This window comes from Ochotona curzoniae, unplaced genomic scaffold (assembly GCF_017591425.1).
Source record: "Ochotona curzoniae isolate NIBS_2020 unplaced genomic scaffold, NIBS_Ocur_1.0 scaffold_3835, whole genome shotgun sequence".
NCBI classification, from domain to species: Eukaryota; Metazoa; Chordata; class Mammalia; order Lagomorpha; family Ochotonidae; genus Ochotona; species Ochotona curzoniae.
This window is the reverse complement of record NW_024467114.1, coordinates 2,575,606-2,591,935: the sequence shown is the minus strand read 5'-3', so window position 1 is coordinate 2,591,935 and position 16,330 is coordinate 2,575,606. Positions and strand designations below refer to the sequence as shown.

Genomic DNA, 16,330 nt, shown 5'->3' with positions numbered 1-16,330 from the left:
CTGCCTCCCAGGCTCAGTTCCCCGGTCTCTGCAGATCCCGGGCATGGTCTGACTACACCTGCCAAGGCCTCTGCACCTGCCACTTCCCCAAGACCAACACCCTCCACCTGCCTCGACAATCCCTACTTACTCCCTGCTTATCTTCTCCAAGCCTCACATCCTCGCCGGGCACCCGCGTGCCCCCCGGCCTCTACACCTGCTCTGCTGTCTACACCTGGGCAGGGCAGGTGGCGGCGCCAGTATCTTCCAGCTCCTGCTGGCCTCACAGGGTCCTGACAGTGCAGGCAGCAAGCTGACAGGTGTGGATGGCAGTGAGCCACTGTGAGCAACAGTCTAGCTCATCCCATGGACCCCACCCAACTTCTACTCCTGTCAGCCCCACCGAGGCTATCTCAGCCACACCCCCGATGACGGGGATTAATTATGCTTCCAATTCTGAGACCAGCTACACTCGCAGACCCTGGAAATTCACAGGCACCATGCATTTCCTGCATGGGCACTACCAAGGGCTGCAGCATGGTCTCCACTCCCCCAGGCCTGAGACCCCGCTTCGGTCGACAGAGGGGACTCCCCGTTTCCCACCCCAGCCCCTCTGGAGCCTCAGCACTTGCTGTTTCCTTTCGCATCGGTAACTGCCACGTAGACTGCATGACACACACGTCGGGGGTGACTCCTCACAGCCCCCAGCCCAGCTGCACTGCCCGACAGAGGAGCCACACTGGCCTGGCCACGCCCCTGCAGGAAGGCGTGTGGCCCCTTTCCGCACCGCAGCTCCTAAGGCAGCCATCGACAACGGTGTGCAGGCGTACACGAGAATCACGGCCCGGGACAAAGGGCGATCACAAGTGTTTTGTTGTTTCTTAAAGAAACTGCAGCCAGGTTTCCCTTCCCACCAGCCCCGCGTGAGGACGGGGTCTCCCGTCACCTCTCCCAGCCTTCCCACCAGCCCCGCGTGAGGACGGGGTCTCCCGTCACCTCTCCCAGCCTTCCCACCAACCCCGCGTGAGGACGGGGTCTCCCGTCACCTCTCCCAGCCTTCCCAGCAGCCCCACGTGAGGACGGGGTCTCCTGTCATTGTCCCTGGCCTGGGCTGCAGCACCTTTGTCCCGGCCCTGCTGTGGGTGTGTTGTGACCACTCATGCTCACAGCGGCTCAGCCGCACACTACCCTCATGGCCCACAACGCCGGGCACCTGCCCCAGGCCCTTGTCACCTGGGTACCCTCCCTGTCTGCGGTGTGATTTCTAAGAGGACCGTGGGTTCTTTACAGCTGTGTGTTGAGTTCTGGAATATTCCATGCGACACTCCTGTTTTTTCCAGATATGTGGTGCACAAATGTCTTCTCCCAGTCGCACACCGTACCCTCTTCACAGACATCTTGCAGAGTGTAAGATGATGATGTCTGATTTATCAATTTCTCTTTCTCACTTCTGATTCTAAGAATCGCACTTAGTCCTGGATCCCCAAAGTCTGTGCTATCTCTTCTGGAAGTCTACTCACAGGCCCATGGTCATCGTAAGAGGAGGTCCCAGAGCTTAGGTGCACCCCGAGTCCGGGACGCTGACCTTGCAGCAACGGGAGGCCGGAGATTCCCAGCGTTCTCCCCACGCTGCACTTAACGTGTGTCCTGTGCGGAGGCGAGTGCAGCACACACGCGTGTGGGCGTGCTGGGACCAGGCTGCCCTCCGCACACAGGACCCCAGCCGTGACCATCACACCGCCGGGCACGCACATGGCCTGACCGCCCAGGCCTTGGTGGAGTTGAGCACACGCTCGGCACACTGAGCTGAGGCCTGCTGATCCTCTCTGTTCGCAGGTACCTCACCTCACTGCATGTCACTGCATGTTTCTAGGTGACCGTGGGTTTGTGTCTCACTGCACCTGCTCTGGCGCCAGAGGCCAGCTGGAACACAACAGACACCTCAGCCTTGGGCATCATCACTGACTCCCGACTGCCTGCACACAGAGCGAGGTGCACAGCACGCAGGGTGCCCCAGGGCTCCACTAGGGCACAAGGGACACCCCTGGGCAGAGACTAGCGGGGGACCCCTCCGCAGGTGCAGGGCCCTGGGCTGTCCGTCATGCAGAAACCGGCTGGGAGGGTGCTGGTTCTTAGCACTGCACCCACAGCAGTGACACACATAGGAGGGAAGGCAGAAGCATCCTACAAACACACATCCGGGTGGTACCTGGGGGGCTAAACAGCTACAGCGGAGAGCACCTCGGGCCTTTCCCTGCCCCACACCCTAGCAGGCTCTCTGGCCTTGCCCCAGCACCTGCCAGGCCAGACTGCCCTCAGCCCCTTGGCACAGGAGGTTGGTGACCTGGTGCAGTGGTCACACAGGGGACTTACCATGCCCTCCTTGGTGCAGTGCGGCTGCGCTGCTCCGCAGGGGCTCGGGTGAGCTGAACAGGGGGTATCGCACGGGATTCTGCCCTGCAAGACAGCACAGTAGGCTCGGTTAGCCTCCCTGGCAGGTGCTGCACATGGCCCACGCCACCTTCCTTACAGGAGTGCACACAGCCCATTCTGCCTTCCTTACTGGTGCACACGGCCCATTCCTCCTTCCCTTCGGGGATGCACACGGCCCATTCTGCCTTCCCTTCCGGGATGCACACGGCCCATTCCTCCTTCCCTTCCGGGATGCACACGGCCCGCTCCTCCTTCCCTTCCGTGATGCACACGGCCCATTCCTCCTTCCTTACTGGTGCACACGGCCCACTCCACCCTTCTTACTATATGGTGTTTCTGGAGACATGGCAAATCCTGGGGTTGTACACACAGGCTCCATGCCACGGAGCACCCTGCCATCATGCATGTCCAGGTCCGGTGGGTACGCAGAGCTCACCATCTGAAATGGGCATGAAGAGAACATGTGAGGCAGGAGTTGGGGTGGTCCTCTCCCGGCAGTGGCACCCAGAGGGCAGCCTCATCTGAGAGGGACCAGGAGGCAGGGTTCCCACCATGGGCTAGCTCATGTCTGTCTCGCAGCATGGCGTCACACAGCTGACGGACACCCCAGGGTCCAGGGAGTCCCTGCCAGCACCTAGCAATCAGCATTCCTACATTGGGCCGCCAAAGCCCGATGAGATCACGTTGCACACAGCCGGCCTCTATCTACCAGCTTGGGACCCAGCGAGTCAACCAACCATGGATGGAAAACATTTAGACAAGATGGGGCTGCTGTGTGGCACAGAGGGTTAAGCTGCCTCCTGAGATGCCAGCATCCCATGTGCATGCTGGTTCAAGTCCTGGCTGCTTCACTGCTGACCCAGCTCTCTGCTGATGTGCCTGGGAAGGTAGCAAAGGACGGTCCAAGCGGTGGACCCCTGTTCCCTGCATGGGATACCTGGTTGGGGTTCTAGACTCTGTCTGTTGCAGCCATTTAGGGATGATTCAAATTCTCTTGCTTTCTCCTCCCCTCAACTCCCCCTTGCCTTCCAAGTTAATTAAGTTATTAATTATTAGAAAAGAAAATGTTCAGAACAGAAAAGCTGCATGCGCACCGAGCAAGCGCTTTCCTCGGACCAGTGCTGTAAATGCAGCATGACCTCCCTGGAACAATGAGGGAGTGTGACCTCAGACGACGGGGGCACACAGGGAGACACACACAGGCAGTGTGACTCAGACGACGGGGGCACACAGGGAGACACACACAGGCAGTGTGACCTCAGACGACGGGGGCGCACGGGGAGACACACACAGGCAGTGTGACCTCAGACGACGGGGGCACACGGGGAGACACACACAGGTTCTCTGCAGCCTTAGCCCTCTGACCTCATGGACTGGGTATCTGTACACGCTGCAGCTGCTGCAGGGTCCTGGACCCCTCCCCAGATGTGGAGGGAAGAGTGTGGTGTGTTCAGACACATGAAGGTGCACCACAGGTCGGAAGGCTGGCACAGTGACACAGCAGACGAAGCTGCTTCCCGCAGCATCAGCAACCCACAAGGATGCTGTGAGTCTGGGCTGCTCCACTCTCAATCCAGTTCCCTGCCACTGTGCCTGGGAAAGCAGAAGATGGCCCAAGTCCTTTGGCCCCTGCACTCATGAGGGAGACCCAGAAGAAGCTCCTGGTTCCTGGCTTCACCCTGGCCCAGCCTTGGCTGTTGTGGTCGTTTGGGGAGCGGAATGAGCCAGTGGATGGAACTCTGCTTTTCAGATAAACAAAAATCTTACACACACACGCAGCCGAACAGAAGTCTGGGAGGAAGCCCTAGTTGGAGCCTGGGCTTCACGGGCACTGCTGATGCATCTACTCTGCAGGTTCTGCTTTCGAGGCTTAAGCGATGGATCCCACTGCACACCTGACCCACCTCTGACTAGGACTAAAAGCTGGGGCTACGTCTCCTGGGGCCGGGGGATGGCGTGGGAGGAACGGTATGCCCACTCTCAGCTGTGCCTTCCACCCAGGGAGTCCTGCTAAGGTGGGGCTTGGTGCTGTGCCACCTCCAACCTTCAGAGTCCACTTGCGTGCCCATTCTACAGACCGGAACTCGGAGGCAGCGTTTCTCCGTCCCACACACCTGCACCACACCCCACACCCCAGGAGACCTGGGGGAAGAGGTGGGGGCCCAGACAGGGATAATGCCACACATACCTCTTTGGCATCTGTGGGAGATGAGAAAGGCACCAGGCCAGAGGCCACATCCACACCAGGCTTCCCCCATGCATGCTTGGAGAAGGACAGCTGCGCCCCGCCATCATTGTCATACTGACCCAGGCTCAGCTTCCGGAGTCTTCCACCCAGGGGCTGGTCACTGGAGGCACCTGCCAGGAGAGAAGCGGTGAGCATGGCAGAGCGGGGAAAGCTCCCACGCAAACCCACTGGCAGGGCTCCCGGGGTACTCAACAGCTCAGCACTGCTCAGCACTGCCCCCAGGAGCCAGGGACCTCCTTGCAGAACATGCCATGGGGTGGACCCAGCAAGGGGACACACCCCATGGAGCAGGGAGCAGGGACGGGGCGGGGGCCTGACAACCTCACATGGCCAACAGCAATTCCTGTGTGCAACGTGGTCACCACACAGGCTCCAGCACCAGCCACCTGCCCCCGCAGCTGTCCAGGCACTGACTGCTGGTCTGAAGCCACCTCCCCACACTGGGGGCATGGGGCCAGGACCGGGGCCAGGAGTGACATCCATCCTCCTCCGAGGGAGTCTTAAGATTGCATGAAGGGCTGACATTTCTGTGACAGTGGCTTCCAGAACCCCAGGCCCTGTGGGGACTCCTTCACATTCTAGGCCTGAGCTCCAGTCATGCCACACCACCAGCACACGTGAGGCATACCTGGGACTCACGGTGGCCCCTGATCCATCCACACTGCTCTAGCAGCAGTCTACGCCACCAAGAAATGAGAAGCGCCAGCAGGAGCAAGGTCACATCAGGCCATGCACCAGGTTTGCCCGTAGGTGGGCACGATGGGGGCACAGACAGAGGGAGCCCCCACAGCCCGGCAGCACAGGGCCTGGGCGCCACGAGGACGTCCAGCGCCCCTGTGGGAGCCCCACAGCCTGGCAGCACAGGGCCTGGGCGCCACGAGGACGTCCAGCGCCCCTGTGGGAGCCCCACAGCCTGGCAGCACAGGGCCTGGGCGCCACGAGGACATCCAGCGCTCCTGTGGCCAGCGTGCCCTACACCAGCCCAGGGCTCTCCCTGTCACACAGGCTCACCTCCCACCACTCAGACACACACAGACACGATATACGCTCCCATATGTGCATACACAGTACACTTTCCCAGGCACACACGGGTACACACACAGGCACACACGGGTACAAATGGCTCGCGAGCCAGGGCTCAGCTCAGCAGTCCCACAGGGTGGGAGCTCACTTCACTTGCTGCTGCCCCTCCCCTCCCACAGCCCTCCCCCTCAGAGCTGCCCCCTCCAGCTCCCAGGACCACGTGACTCCACAGCATCAACTCCCCAGGGGAAGTGGGGGGCGTGTCTTCAAAACGTGCCTAGAAAGACAGCTCAAACTGCCAGCACATTCCCAAAGGCATCAGTCTTTCATCACCAGGAGCATCCGGAAGCTTCCATACACACCAGAAATGTTCACACCAAAACACACCCAGCTCTCATTTCCATGTTTCTGTAACTCACCCACAAAGGCTCCAGCGACAAACCCAGCACCACAAGGAAGACCCAGCTGCAGCCCAAGGTGACTCCCCAAAGCTGTCTAAACAGGGCCACGCAGGGCTGTCCCCACGCAAACCTCGCACGGACCACAGGGGAACAGGTACGCCCCAGTACTCACAGCACCCCCCAAGGGAGAAGTGCTTTCACAGTGGTGGTGGTCGTGTGGGTGTGACGGGGCACTTCTGGCAACGGCAACACGCCCTGCTAGAAAGCTGTGTATGTACCTACTTCCTGTTACGATCAGGGGTCCTCACGAGGGTGGGGGCTGCACGGCGTGTCTGTCTCGCCAGGAGCTGGGCTGACACAGGGACCACACCCACCAGCCTAGCTCTCCCAGTGTCCCCTCTGAGAAAGACCACAAGCTCCCAGGCAGGGGACTTCCACAGGCCCAGCCGAGTCAAGCCATGCCCACTCAGAGCTGCACCTGCTGTCCAGCTCCTCCGCAGCCTGAGCGGGCCCCAGAGGCTCCTCAGGTCCCCAGTGCCCCAGCACACATCGAGGCCACGGCCAGCCCACTGAGCTCAGGGTGCGCGATCAATCATGAAGGATGCCTACCCGAAGCGCACGTGCACAGCCACGCATACAGTTCGTGATGGCCAGAGCCAGGCCACACCCAGGGCTGGTCTGTCTCCAGGCTCACAGGAGAACCACATCCAGAGGCCTGCACACACTCAGGACGCTAGGGAAACTGCACCCTCGAGAGCGAGGCCCACAGGGCTTTGTGGCTGGACTGAGGCCTCAAGAGCTTTACTCCCACACAAATGCCTGCTGAGGAAGGCGGCTGGTGTGGCCGGGAAAGCCCAGCCCTCTTCCAGGCTTAAACAGCCAGGAAGGACTTCCTGAGCCACCCCTCTCCAAACCACAGCATCGCTGCACCTGTGGCTTCGGGGATGGCTGTCAACCAGGAGTCCACCCAGGGAATCCCAGCCGCCCTTCCTCCATGGGAGTGGCCAGGCAGCAAGCAGAACAGGACAGCAACTCCCAGCCAGGTCCCCGAGGGCGCAGCTCACAATGCCCCAAGAAGGCACCACCTCAGGGCATCCGCCCAGCTGCGTCCAGGTGAATCCAGCGTGCTCACACCTTCTCTTCTGACATCCCTGAAGTCCTGCCACTGTAAGGACAGCAGACCAGGGCCCAGGAGCCCTGACAGCTGAGGGAAGTCACACAGACCTCCTCCCAGCGTCAGCAGTTACCACCCGGTGCCGCCTGCAGGACATCCACCAGCGCCCAGCCGTGCTGACCCACAGTCCCAGACACCTCTGACCGCACACAGGCTCCCAGGGCACAGCTGCCCCGTGGCAGAGGCCCTGGCCTGGCCCGACTCCTCCCAAGGAGTTCTGTGTGGCAGCCTCCCTGCGCCTTCCCCTCAAGTGTCCCAGCCCCCCGTGGGCCCCTGGCCTCTGGGCCTCCCAGTAGGAGACCAGAGCCTTGGACAGCAATCGGCTCCACCGAGCCCTCACCCTAGACGCTCCTGTAGTCCTGGGTCAGGCGTGCCACTCCCCCCTGCGGGGAGGCACGAGCCTGGCTCCTCCAGAGCCCTCCCACCCCCTCCCAGGCTCGCTTCTCTGTCCCTCACACATACCCACTCAGGCCTCTGATCGTGGGGAGCCCGGGGAACGTCCCCAGCAATGCCCCAGACCTGTCAGGACCTCCCTCTGCTGGTGTGGCCAGCCCGCACCTGGCACTGTGTCATCGGCATCCTTGATACATCCGCACTGCCCTGTCTTCTCCATTCCACAGGACACCTGCTAATCCCAACCCCCAGAGCCCTAACTCACAGGCAGACCCTACACGGGCCTGACCCACCAAGATCCCCATGGGTTATATAGTATGGTCAGTGCCTACTGGGCACAGGGCCTGCCCTCCCCCTGACTTGGCCCTCCCGCCTATCCTGCAGACAGCTAGGTTCCCAGCATGGGGGCAGTGTCCTGAGGGACCCGGGCTCACCTTGCAGCCTGCTGCTTGGCCGCAGCGCGCCTCCCACGCCGTCCACACACACGGAGCCATTGGCTGGGCTGCCCAGGGCATTCATGTGGGTGGGGATGGGTTCGAAGGTGGGGTCCAGCTCCAGGATGAGCCGGTTGAGCTGCTCAATGGACTGGTCGATGTCCAGGGTAGGGGAGCCCGGGGAGGGGCTGGCACCCAGCTCCTGGCTGGTTCCATTCACGACCCTGTCCCCTGTGCTTCTGCTCGGGCAGGCTTGGCTGGGCACCAGTGGCTGGGTGTCGCGCACAGGCACCCCTGCGCTGCAGGAGGTCCTCTGGACAGTTACTCTGTTGCTAGCCCCACGGGCGGGGATGACCAGGACACTGGGCAGGGCCTGCCCGAGGCCGGGGCCATCCGCAGCAGGGGCAAAGCCGTGTTGGTGGGCAGCCACCATCTGCTGCTGCCGTACCCACGTCTGCGTGGAGTAGCCTTCAGGCCCATAGGCCTGCGTCGGGGCCGCCATCGAGGGCTTCCGCAGAGACAGCTGCTGCTGCCTGGGCTCCTGGCCCCTGCACAGCCGCTCCCGCTCGCACAGGCTGTCCACCAGGCCCAGGCCCAGCTCGGGGGCCAGCGTGCAGTGCGGCTCCTCGCCCACGTGGTTGCCGAAGCTGTCAGACAGGAGTGAGTTCTGGCTGCTCTTGTGGCAGGGGAAGGGGCCCAGCAGAGCGGAGGGCGGCCCTTCCGAGGAGGACAGGGTGCCCAGGCTGTCCACGCTGTGCAGGTCGTGCTGTGGCACCTCATCGTCCAGAATGTCTGTCTCCTTCAGCGCGGGGTCGCCGTTCACATGCACCTGGGCTGGCACCACGTGCCGCGTGCCGCTGGGCGGGCCGTGTGTCTCTGCCATGTCCTTCAGCGGGTGCCCTGGGTCCTCGAGGCCGAAGCCGCTGAGCAGCTGGTCCAGCTCCGCCTTCTCCTGGGGGCTCAGGCCCCTGCTGCTGCCCGGGGCCGGCCGCTCCTCTGTCCGGTCGGTCCTGACGGAGGCCGTGGAGTGGCCTGAGTCACTGCTCAGAGATGGCGTGTGTTCGCCATGGTCTGGGCTGCCAGCGGCCGGGCCTGCCTGGGCGCCACTGGGGATGCCAGGGTCTGAGGCGCTCTTCTTCCGCACTTTGGCATACAGACTGCCATCCACGGGGCCCTGGGTGTGCAGCACTGTGGGCACAACAAACAGAGGCAGTCAGCAGGGACACAGGGAGTGCCCATTGCCACCAGGGTGTTCAGGGCCAGCCAGCGGCATGAGGGACATGGCTTCCTCCTGGGGCCAAGTCCTCCCTCCTGTCTGTCCACTGTGTCTGTGCCATTTATCTCCTGACACTCCTGGCACGCATGCATCTCTGCGTGGATTTGTATCTATTCTGTTTATACATGTATCCGTGTGTTTACATGGATGTATCTACCCTGGGGACTCCCAGGCTGCCATGGGAGGCCCACACCCATGAATTTCAGGCCAAGGGCAGGGCAAGGCGTGTCCCAGCAGAAGGCTCCACCTGCCTCCCCAGCCTCTCTTGACCTGTGAAATTGCTAGCATTCCACCCTAGTCCAGCTGCCTTCCCGCAGCAAGCAGCTTGGCTCTGCCCTGAGCGAGATCCCCACGCTGCAGATGGAGGCTCTGCTGTGGTGGGGGGCTGCAGCTCTGGAGGACACAGGGACGCCAGCCGCGTCGGGACAAGGCCCAAGAGTGGCCAGGTGCCACCTTGAGAGCCCCGGCTCCCGTCCCGTCATAGCTGCTGCAGGGGCTCCAACATGATGTGGGGTTGGGGAGATCCCACCAGGAAAGGCCAACCCCTCAGCTGACAGCCAGGCTCGAGGATGGAGGGCCCAGGGCGGAAGGCGCCAACATGCCAGCCAAGCCCTCTGCCCGCCAGGCTGGCGTGGGAGGCACAGCACACACTGTGCCAGGAGGCAACTGGTGGCGGTGTACTGAGCACACACAGGGTGCGGTGGGGCACAGCCCCTTCCCAGCCCAGCCTCACCTGGGACCCCGACAGCATCTTGCCCAAGGACAGGAATGGAGCTCCTGAACCCAGGGGGTATGGGGTCCCACACAGGTGAATGAGTCACGTGCTGTGACAAGGGAGCCACAAGTGATTTCGGCCAGGCTTCAGATCCCACAGAGCTGGAAACCTCCACTGCACCCAGCAGATTCAACACAGAGTCTCCTGGGAGGTGGCCACGGGTGACAGGGCCATGTGAGCCACAATGTGTGCGAGGGGACCAGGGCCACCATGAGGGCGGGCAGTGTAACTGAGCCACGCTGACCTCCAGGCCGCACTGACCACCAGGCCACACTGACCACCAGGCCACGCTGACCACCAGGCCGCACTGACCACCAGGCCACGCTGACCACCAGGCCACACTGACCACCAGACCACGCTGACCACCAGGTCGCACTGACCACCAGGCTGCACTGACCACCAGGCCACGCTGACCACCAGGCCACACTGACCACCAGGCCACATTGACCACCAGGCCACGCTGACTTCCAGACTGCACTGACCACCAGACCACACTGACCACCAGGCCACGCTGACCACCAGGCCACACTGACCACCAGGCCACATTGACCTCCAGGCCACGCTGACTTCCAGACTGCACTGACCACCAGGCCACGCTGACCTCCAGGCCGCACTGACCTCCAGGCCGCAGTGAAGGCAGAAGTGCCTTGGCTCCAGGTCCTGACTCCTGGACCTCCAAACCATCCCCTCCAGGCGGCCAAAGCAGGCCAGCCGAGTGTGAGTGGGGCAGGGCTGGCCTCACCCCCTCACCCCGCTGGTCCTCAGACTCAGAGCAGGAGCAGCAAAGTTCACCGGACCCAGAGCTCTGTGATCTGGGAAGACCAAAGCCACGTCTGCGGAGGTCAGCCGACACCAGGGGAGCAGGCAGCAGGAGCAGAGGGCCAGGGCAGAGGATGAGAAGGCAGCCCTGGCAAACAGCAGGTGCCCCGTCAATGGTGCTGTGCCATCTGCCTCCTGTAAGCCCAGGGATTCGTTACAGTGCCGGCCTGCTCGCCTGTGCGTGCCTGCCCCCTGGTGGGGACCCCACTGCTGTGCACCTGGACCACCTGGGCCAAGTACTTCCTGCTGCTGCTTTGCTTCCCAGACCCCAGGCAGAAGCCTGTGGCAGCAGGGAAGCCCCCACCCCACCCCACAGTCCTTCTCTCTGCTCCCCAGGTCCCTCCAGGGAACCCTTGGGCCTTGGCCCAGCTGCTAGGCATGGGGCCTGCCCAGTGTGGCTGCAGACTGGGGTGCACAGCATATTCCCTGTGGCTGAGCGGGGGGTCCTGGTTTGCCCTCACCCCTCCCTCATCTGTAGAGAACACGATGACCGGGGCCACGATGCTTCCCCACGTGATCCAGGGAACAGTTCCCAGGATTCCCAGGAGGCATGCTGTGTCCAAGAGCTGGGCAATCGCAGCATCCCAGTGGCATCTAATACCAAGCGCACACAGTGCCTACTTGCGGGCCTCGGGCTCTTGGGACCATGCGGGTGAGCCCTCCAAAGCAGAGCGGATGTTTTCTCACTAGCCTGGAGCTCCCTAAGGCATTCCCAACCACCACGGACCAACCAAAGCAACCAGCTTTCCTGCTGCACACAGGAGCTGGCTTCACAGCCGGTAAAACCTTGTCTAGTTGGCCCTTCTCTGGTTCCCAGGTATGACCAGGCCAAGGACCAGGCACAGCAGCGAGGCAGCAGGGCAGCCACTGTGCAGCCAAGACCACGCATGACAGCCTCTGGTGGGGCTGACAAGCCTAGCAGGACACAGGATGCTCACTGCAGACTGGACTGTGCAGTCCAGGGACTAAGGAGCACGGATGGTGCCCACAGACGCGGTGGCACTACGGTGAGCAGGGATGGTGCCCGCAGACACGGTGGCACTATGGTGAGCAGGGATGGTGCCCGCAGACACGGTGGCACTACGGTGAGCAGGGTGCCCAGCAAACCACAGCCTGGGGCACACCCCTGCAGTGAGAGGCCTTCTCTCCTGGACCTGCACGTTCCCAGCGCACACAGCTCTGGGCCCAGGCTGCAGGCAGTGCAGCAGCCGGTGGCTTGTCCAACGCTGGCTGGAACATGGCCCAGTGGCCACTGGACCCTCGTGCTCAGTGTGGCCTGCTGGACAGAGTACCCAAACTCACCCTGTGCACGTAGCAGAGGGCTGGGAATGACAGCCAGGAACAGGGATTGGCAGGGTTCACAAGCCAGCACAAAGGGCCAAGTGAGCAGCTGCAGTAGCTGACGCTGGCAGGGTCCCCAGGGAGCTGCAGATGATGCTGGCACACCAGGGACTGCCCGAGGGCTCGCCCACCCCAAGGCAGACTGCCCGCTCCTGGGCCGTGAGGACATTCGTAAGGAGCCCCTTCACTTTCCGGCTGAACAAGGGTTGCTTCGCTTCTGCAATGGAGGCTTGCCGCTGTGTTCCCCCCAGTTCTGCACAGTGCTGTTTCAGAGAAAATCACCAGCTAAGATGACCGCTCCTGACGGGCATCGCGGAGCTGCAGGCTCCTACGTGCTGCCATCATCCACGTGGGATACCTACAGCCAAGTCCCAGCTGTTCCGATTCCCACCCAGCTCCCTGCTGAGAGGCAACGGAGGGCAGCCCCAGTGCTCTGACCACCTGCCTGGGAGGCCCGCATGCAGTCCCAGGATCCTGGCCTTGGGCATGCCAGGCATCTGGGGAGTGAATCAGTGGCTGGAACATTCTCTTTCTGTGTTTTTCCGAGTACATGAAAACAAATAAACAAAACCATGGCTACACTGGACCTTAACTACCAAAGCAAGGACGCTGCGGCTTCACTCTGTGACAGGGTGGGACAACGTGTGGCCTCCTCCTCTTTTCAACACTGAAACCCCAAGATGGAAACACATTTCCACCTCCCTAGGGCAGCCCTGCTTCCAGCCAGGGCCCCTGCACCCTCCAGGGTCCCAAGGTGTAAACAGCCCCCAGGGTAGGTGGGGCACCAGCAGGTGGCACACGCCATACCAGGCAAGGCATGTCAGAAAGGATGCCGGACAAGCCCTCAGCAAGGCACACAGCTGGGCTCTGGGCTCAGGCCTCCAAAAGCAGCAGGCTGTGCGTTCTTGGAGCCGGGGTGGGGGCCGCCCTTCCCAACAGACACGCCCACCCGTCCGGCCACACACCACCCTGGGAGGGCAGGATTCCAGGCCCTCCCCGGGGCTCCTGGGTGAGGCTCAGGAATGTGGTGATTAAAGCCATGCTGGGCTTCCCAGCCAGTGACAGGCGGGTCGCTCGCAGCCACCGCGCTCCACGGCAATACACACACACACTCACACCCCGAGGCGGGCCAGGGCACCCTGGCGCCAGTGCTGGCCGCTTCCTGACCCACACAGCTCCAGCCCAGGCAAACAGGCAGTCCCCACACCCCACACCAGCTCACCCATGGCGACAAACTACCAGCCCCCTCTGGCTTTGGTGCGTACCAGGGCCAGCCTGGTCCAGGCTGCAGCTCAAGTGCCATTCGTACCTTACCCTCGGCCCCGTGCCTTCCAGCAGCTTCTTATGCATCCCTCCAGAGTCCCAAACAGAGAGGCTGTGGGTGTCCAGCACACATACGCTTGCACAATGCCCACCTGCTCCCCACTCACCTTCCAAGATGCCCCCCAGTCAGGCCACTCTGTCACCGTCAGCCGCAGCTGGCCAGTCAAACCCAGGGGGCTGGGAGGGCGTGCTGCCACCCTCGCCGGGCACAGGACCCTCCTCCCCACCAGCACGGAGATGAAGAGCTCTGTGCTTTTGACTCAGGGACTTTGGTTCCAACAAACAGGCTGGTGCAATGTAAACACGAGGGCGGGGCCTGCTGCAGCAGGTTTAGTGAAATTTGAACTCTGCAGGCTTCCGAGGAGGCGGGACAGGGCTCCTGGGAGAGCCCCTGACCGCTCTGGCCTTGTCCCCGGAGCCCTGGGCATGGTCGTGGGAGCTGGTACTACCCTGTGCAGTGCTGGAAACCTCCTGTGGTGCCTCCCTCTCAGGGCCATCTCTGCTTACATGCCAGGCCACGCCACACACACAGCAAACGCCGCCGACTGCCAACCATGGCTACACGCATGCCCCACACCTCCAGATCTGCAGCATTGCACTTCATGGGGGGCTCCAGAGGCCTGCCCCTCGGCATGGACTGACCAGCTCTCATGCCAGCCCGGAAGCTTCTGCTCTTCCAGCAGTCAGGCATCTCCGACCCTCAGAGCCCCCAGCTTCTGCAGAGCCTTTCATCGGCAGGGAAGACGGCACTTGGGCTGCAGGTGCAGCTGGCAGGGGTCAGTCCCATCTCCCAGCAAAGAATCTGACAGCCGATCCAAGTGGCTGAAGCCAGTGCCCCCCGGGGCATGGGACGACACCCAGGACCAGTCCCGGAGGGAGGTCAAATGCTCCCAGATAAGGGCCTCTCTGTTAGGGCTGCTGCTGTGCCAGGGTGAGGGCGCCCAAGGCTGCAGCAAAGTCCTGACTAATGACTCACACCCTGGCACTGTTCCTCCTAGGAGCCCCCTACCAGAAGGCATGGCTAGAGGAAGCCAGTAGGCTGGAAGTGGGCCAGAGCCTCTGGGGTGAGCCTGCGGCCTCATCCAGCAGCTCAGCCCAGGCACAGCCCCGGGACATGGCTGTCCACGGACAGGGCTCCAGGGAGCGGGTCTGCCCATCCTGCAGGGACAGCAGCTGAGCTGGACAACACCACTGCAGGTGCCCAACCCAGCCAGCCTCTGCTTGCACCTGCTCCGGCTGTCAGGATTCACTTCTCAGACACAGAGCGCTCTCCTATGTATCTGCTGAGGACCTGGGAAAGCAATCAAGAGACACCCAAGGGCTTCCCCATGGGAGACCAAGGGCTCACGCTGAGGCCGCTCAGGGAGTGAAAGAACGGATGAGAGAACTCCCTCCCTGCCACAGCTGTTTCTCTCTAAAACACTGTCTTAGAATGAATTCATTGAAACAAACCAAAATAAGGCGACATGCAACTTTCAAAAGCAGCACAAAAGGGCAGAGGCAAGCACCCTGAGGCTAAGGATGCTCACGGCAAGGCCGTACCTGCTGACCTAGGGGCCAGGACTAGACCCAGAAGCTGGTGAGGACAGCCCAGCCACACCTCAGACAGCAGCACAGCACGCCTGAGCAGGGGGCCCTCATGTACCAGGCGCTGCTCTGCACACACTCAGCGATGCCAACACGCGTGCAAGACGACTCCCTGGGACCAGTGCCCACCCGACCCGCGGTCCCTCGTACGGACAGAGCCCGACAACCATCTCCCCTGACCGGCCCAGAACACCCTCCCCTGTCTCCTGAGACCCACAGCGTTCCCCAGGCTCCTCCTTCAATCCGGGTCACTCGGCAGACTGAACCGAGCAATGCGACAGTGCAGGAAGCAACAGGCTTGCCAGTCTTGAACCTCTGCCTCCTGGTCCTCCAGGCTGCTGTGGGAACAGCCACAGGAGTGACAGTCCCTGCCCCACCCTGCACGTAGGGAGAGCACATCACACTCTACAAACAAATCTCGTGTGTGTGCGTGTGTGTGCGCTGCGCACGTGTCCGCACAGGCCTTGTGTCAAAGGTCTCATCTGTGCAAATGAAAACACTCCTAGTGACCCGCCCTGCCAGAGACCATGCACGGGCCTGGGCTGCCAGCCTCCAGCGGCACAACTTGATCTGCACACACACGCACCTGGGACCCAGCATGCAGGGTACAGCAGCTGTAGGAGGGGAGGGCCTGGGCCACCGCCCCAGCATGAGGTCAGCTGCAGTCACAGGCGTCACGTCCCGACAACCAATGGCAGGTGTTTGGCTGCCGCAGGTGAGACGGGAAATTTCTCCTTTTTTCTTTCCCACTCCACAACTCTGCATGTTCAAAGACACCGCCAGACACGTGAGCTGAGTTACACTCACGCAGCTGAACCAGGGGCCTCACGCTGTCCGGTGGGGGAGCAGAAGCCCCAGGGCACCCCCACACGACAAGGAGAAGCCGGGTGGGCATCAATGGGCAGAGGGGAGCCACCCTGGCACTGCCTCGTCACGGAGCTGGGAAGGAAACGGGGTCTTCACCGCCTGCTCCCTGCCGAGGGCTCTGCTCTGCTGCACAGCAGCTCACAGCGACAGGCAGGGGCTCCAGCCTGCGGGAAGCCAACAGGGCAGGGGGTTCCCAGAAGGGGCTGATGCGGACCCCCTATTCTCCCCAGGGATACACGGGTCCTCCTTGGGAAAGG

The 16,330-nt window shown here is 62.2% G+C and overlaps 1 protein-coding gene across 1 annotated transcript in view; it reads right to left on the bottom strand.

The window, feature by feature from the left end:
- The window catches only part of TNS3 (tensin 3), a 67,659-nt gene that overhangs the window by 32,288 nt on the left and 19,041 nt on the right, over nucleotides 1-16,330 (bottom strand). Inside the window, exons 13-16 of the mRNA XM_040965098.1 lie at nucleotides 8,086-9,273; nucleotides 4,601-4,770; nucleotides 2,737-2,851; nucleotides 2,353-2,436 (exon numbers count right to left, since the gene is read on the bottom strand). Of these exons, the coding sequence (XP_040821032.1) occupies nucleotides 2,353-2,436; nucleotides 2,737-2,851; nucleotides 4,601-4,770; nucleotides 8,086-9,273 (1,557 nt within the window). The remainder of the gene's footprint in view (nucleotides 1-2,352; nucleotides 2,437-2,736; nucleotides 2,852-4,600; nucleotides 4,771-8,085; nucleotides 9,274-16,330) is intronic.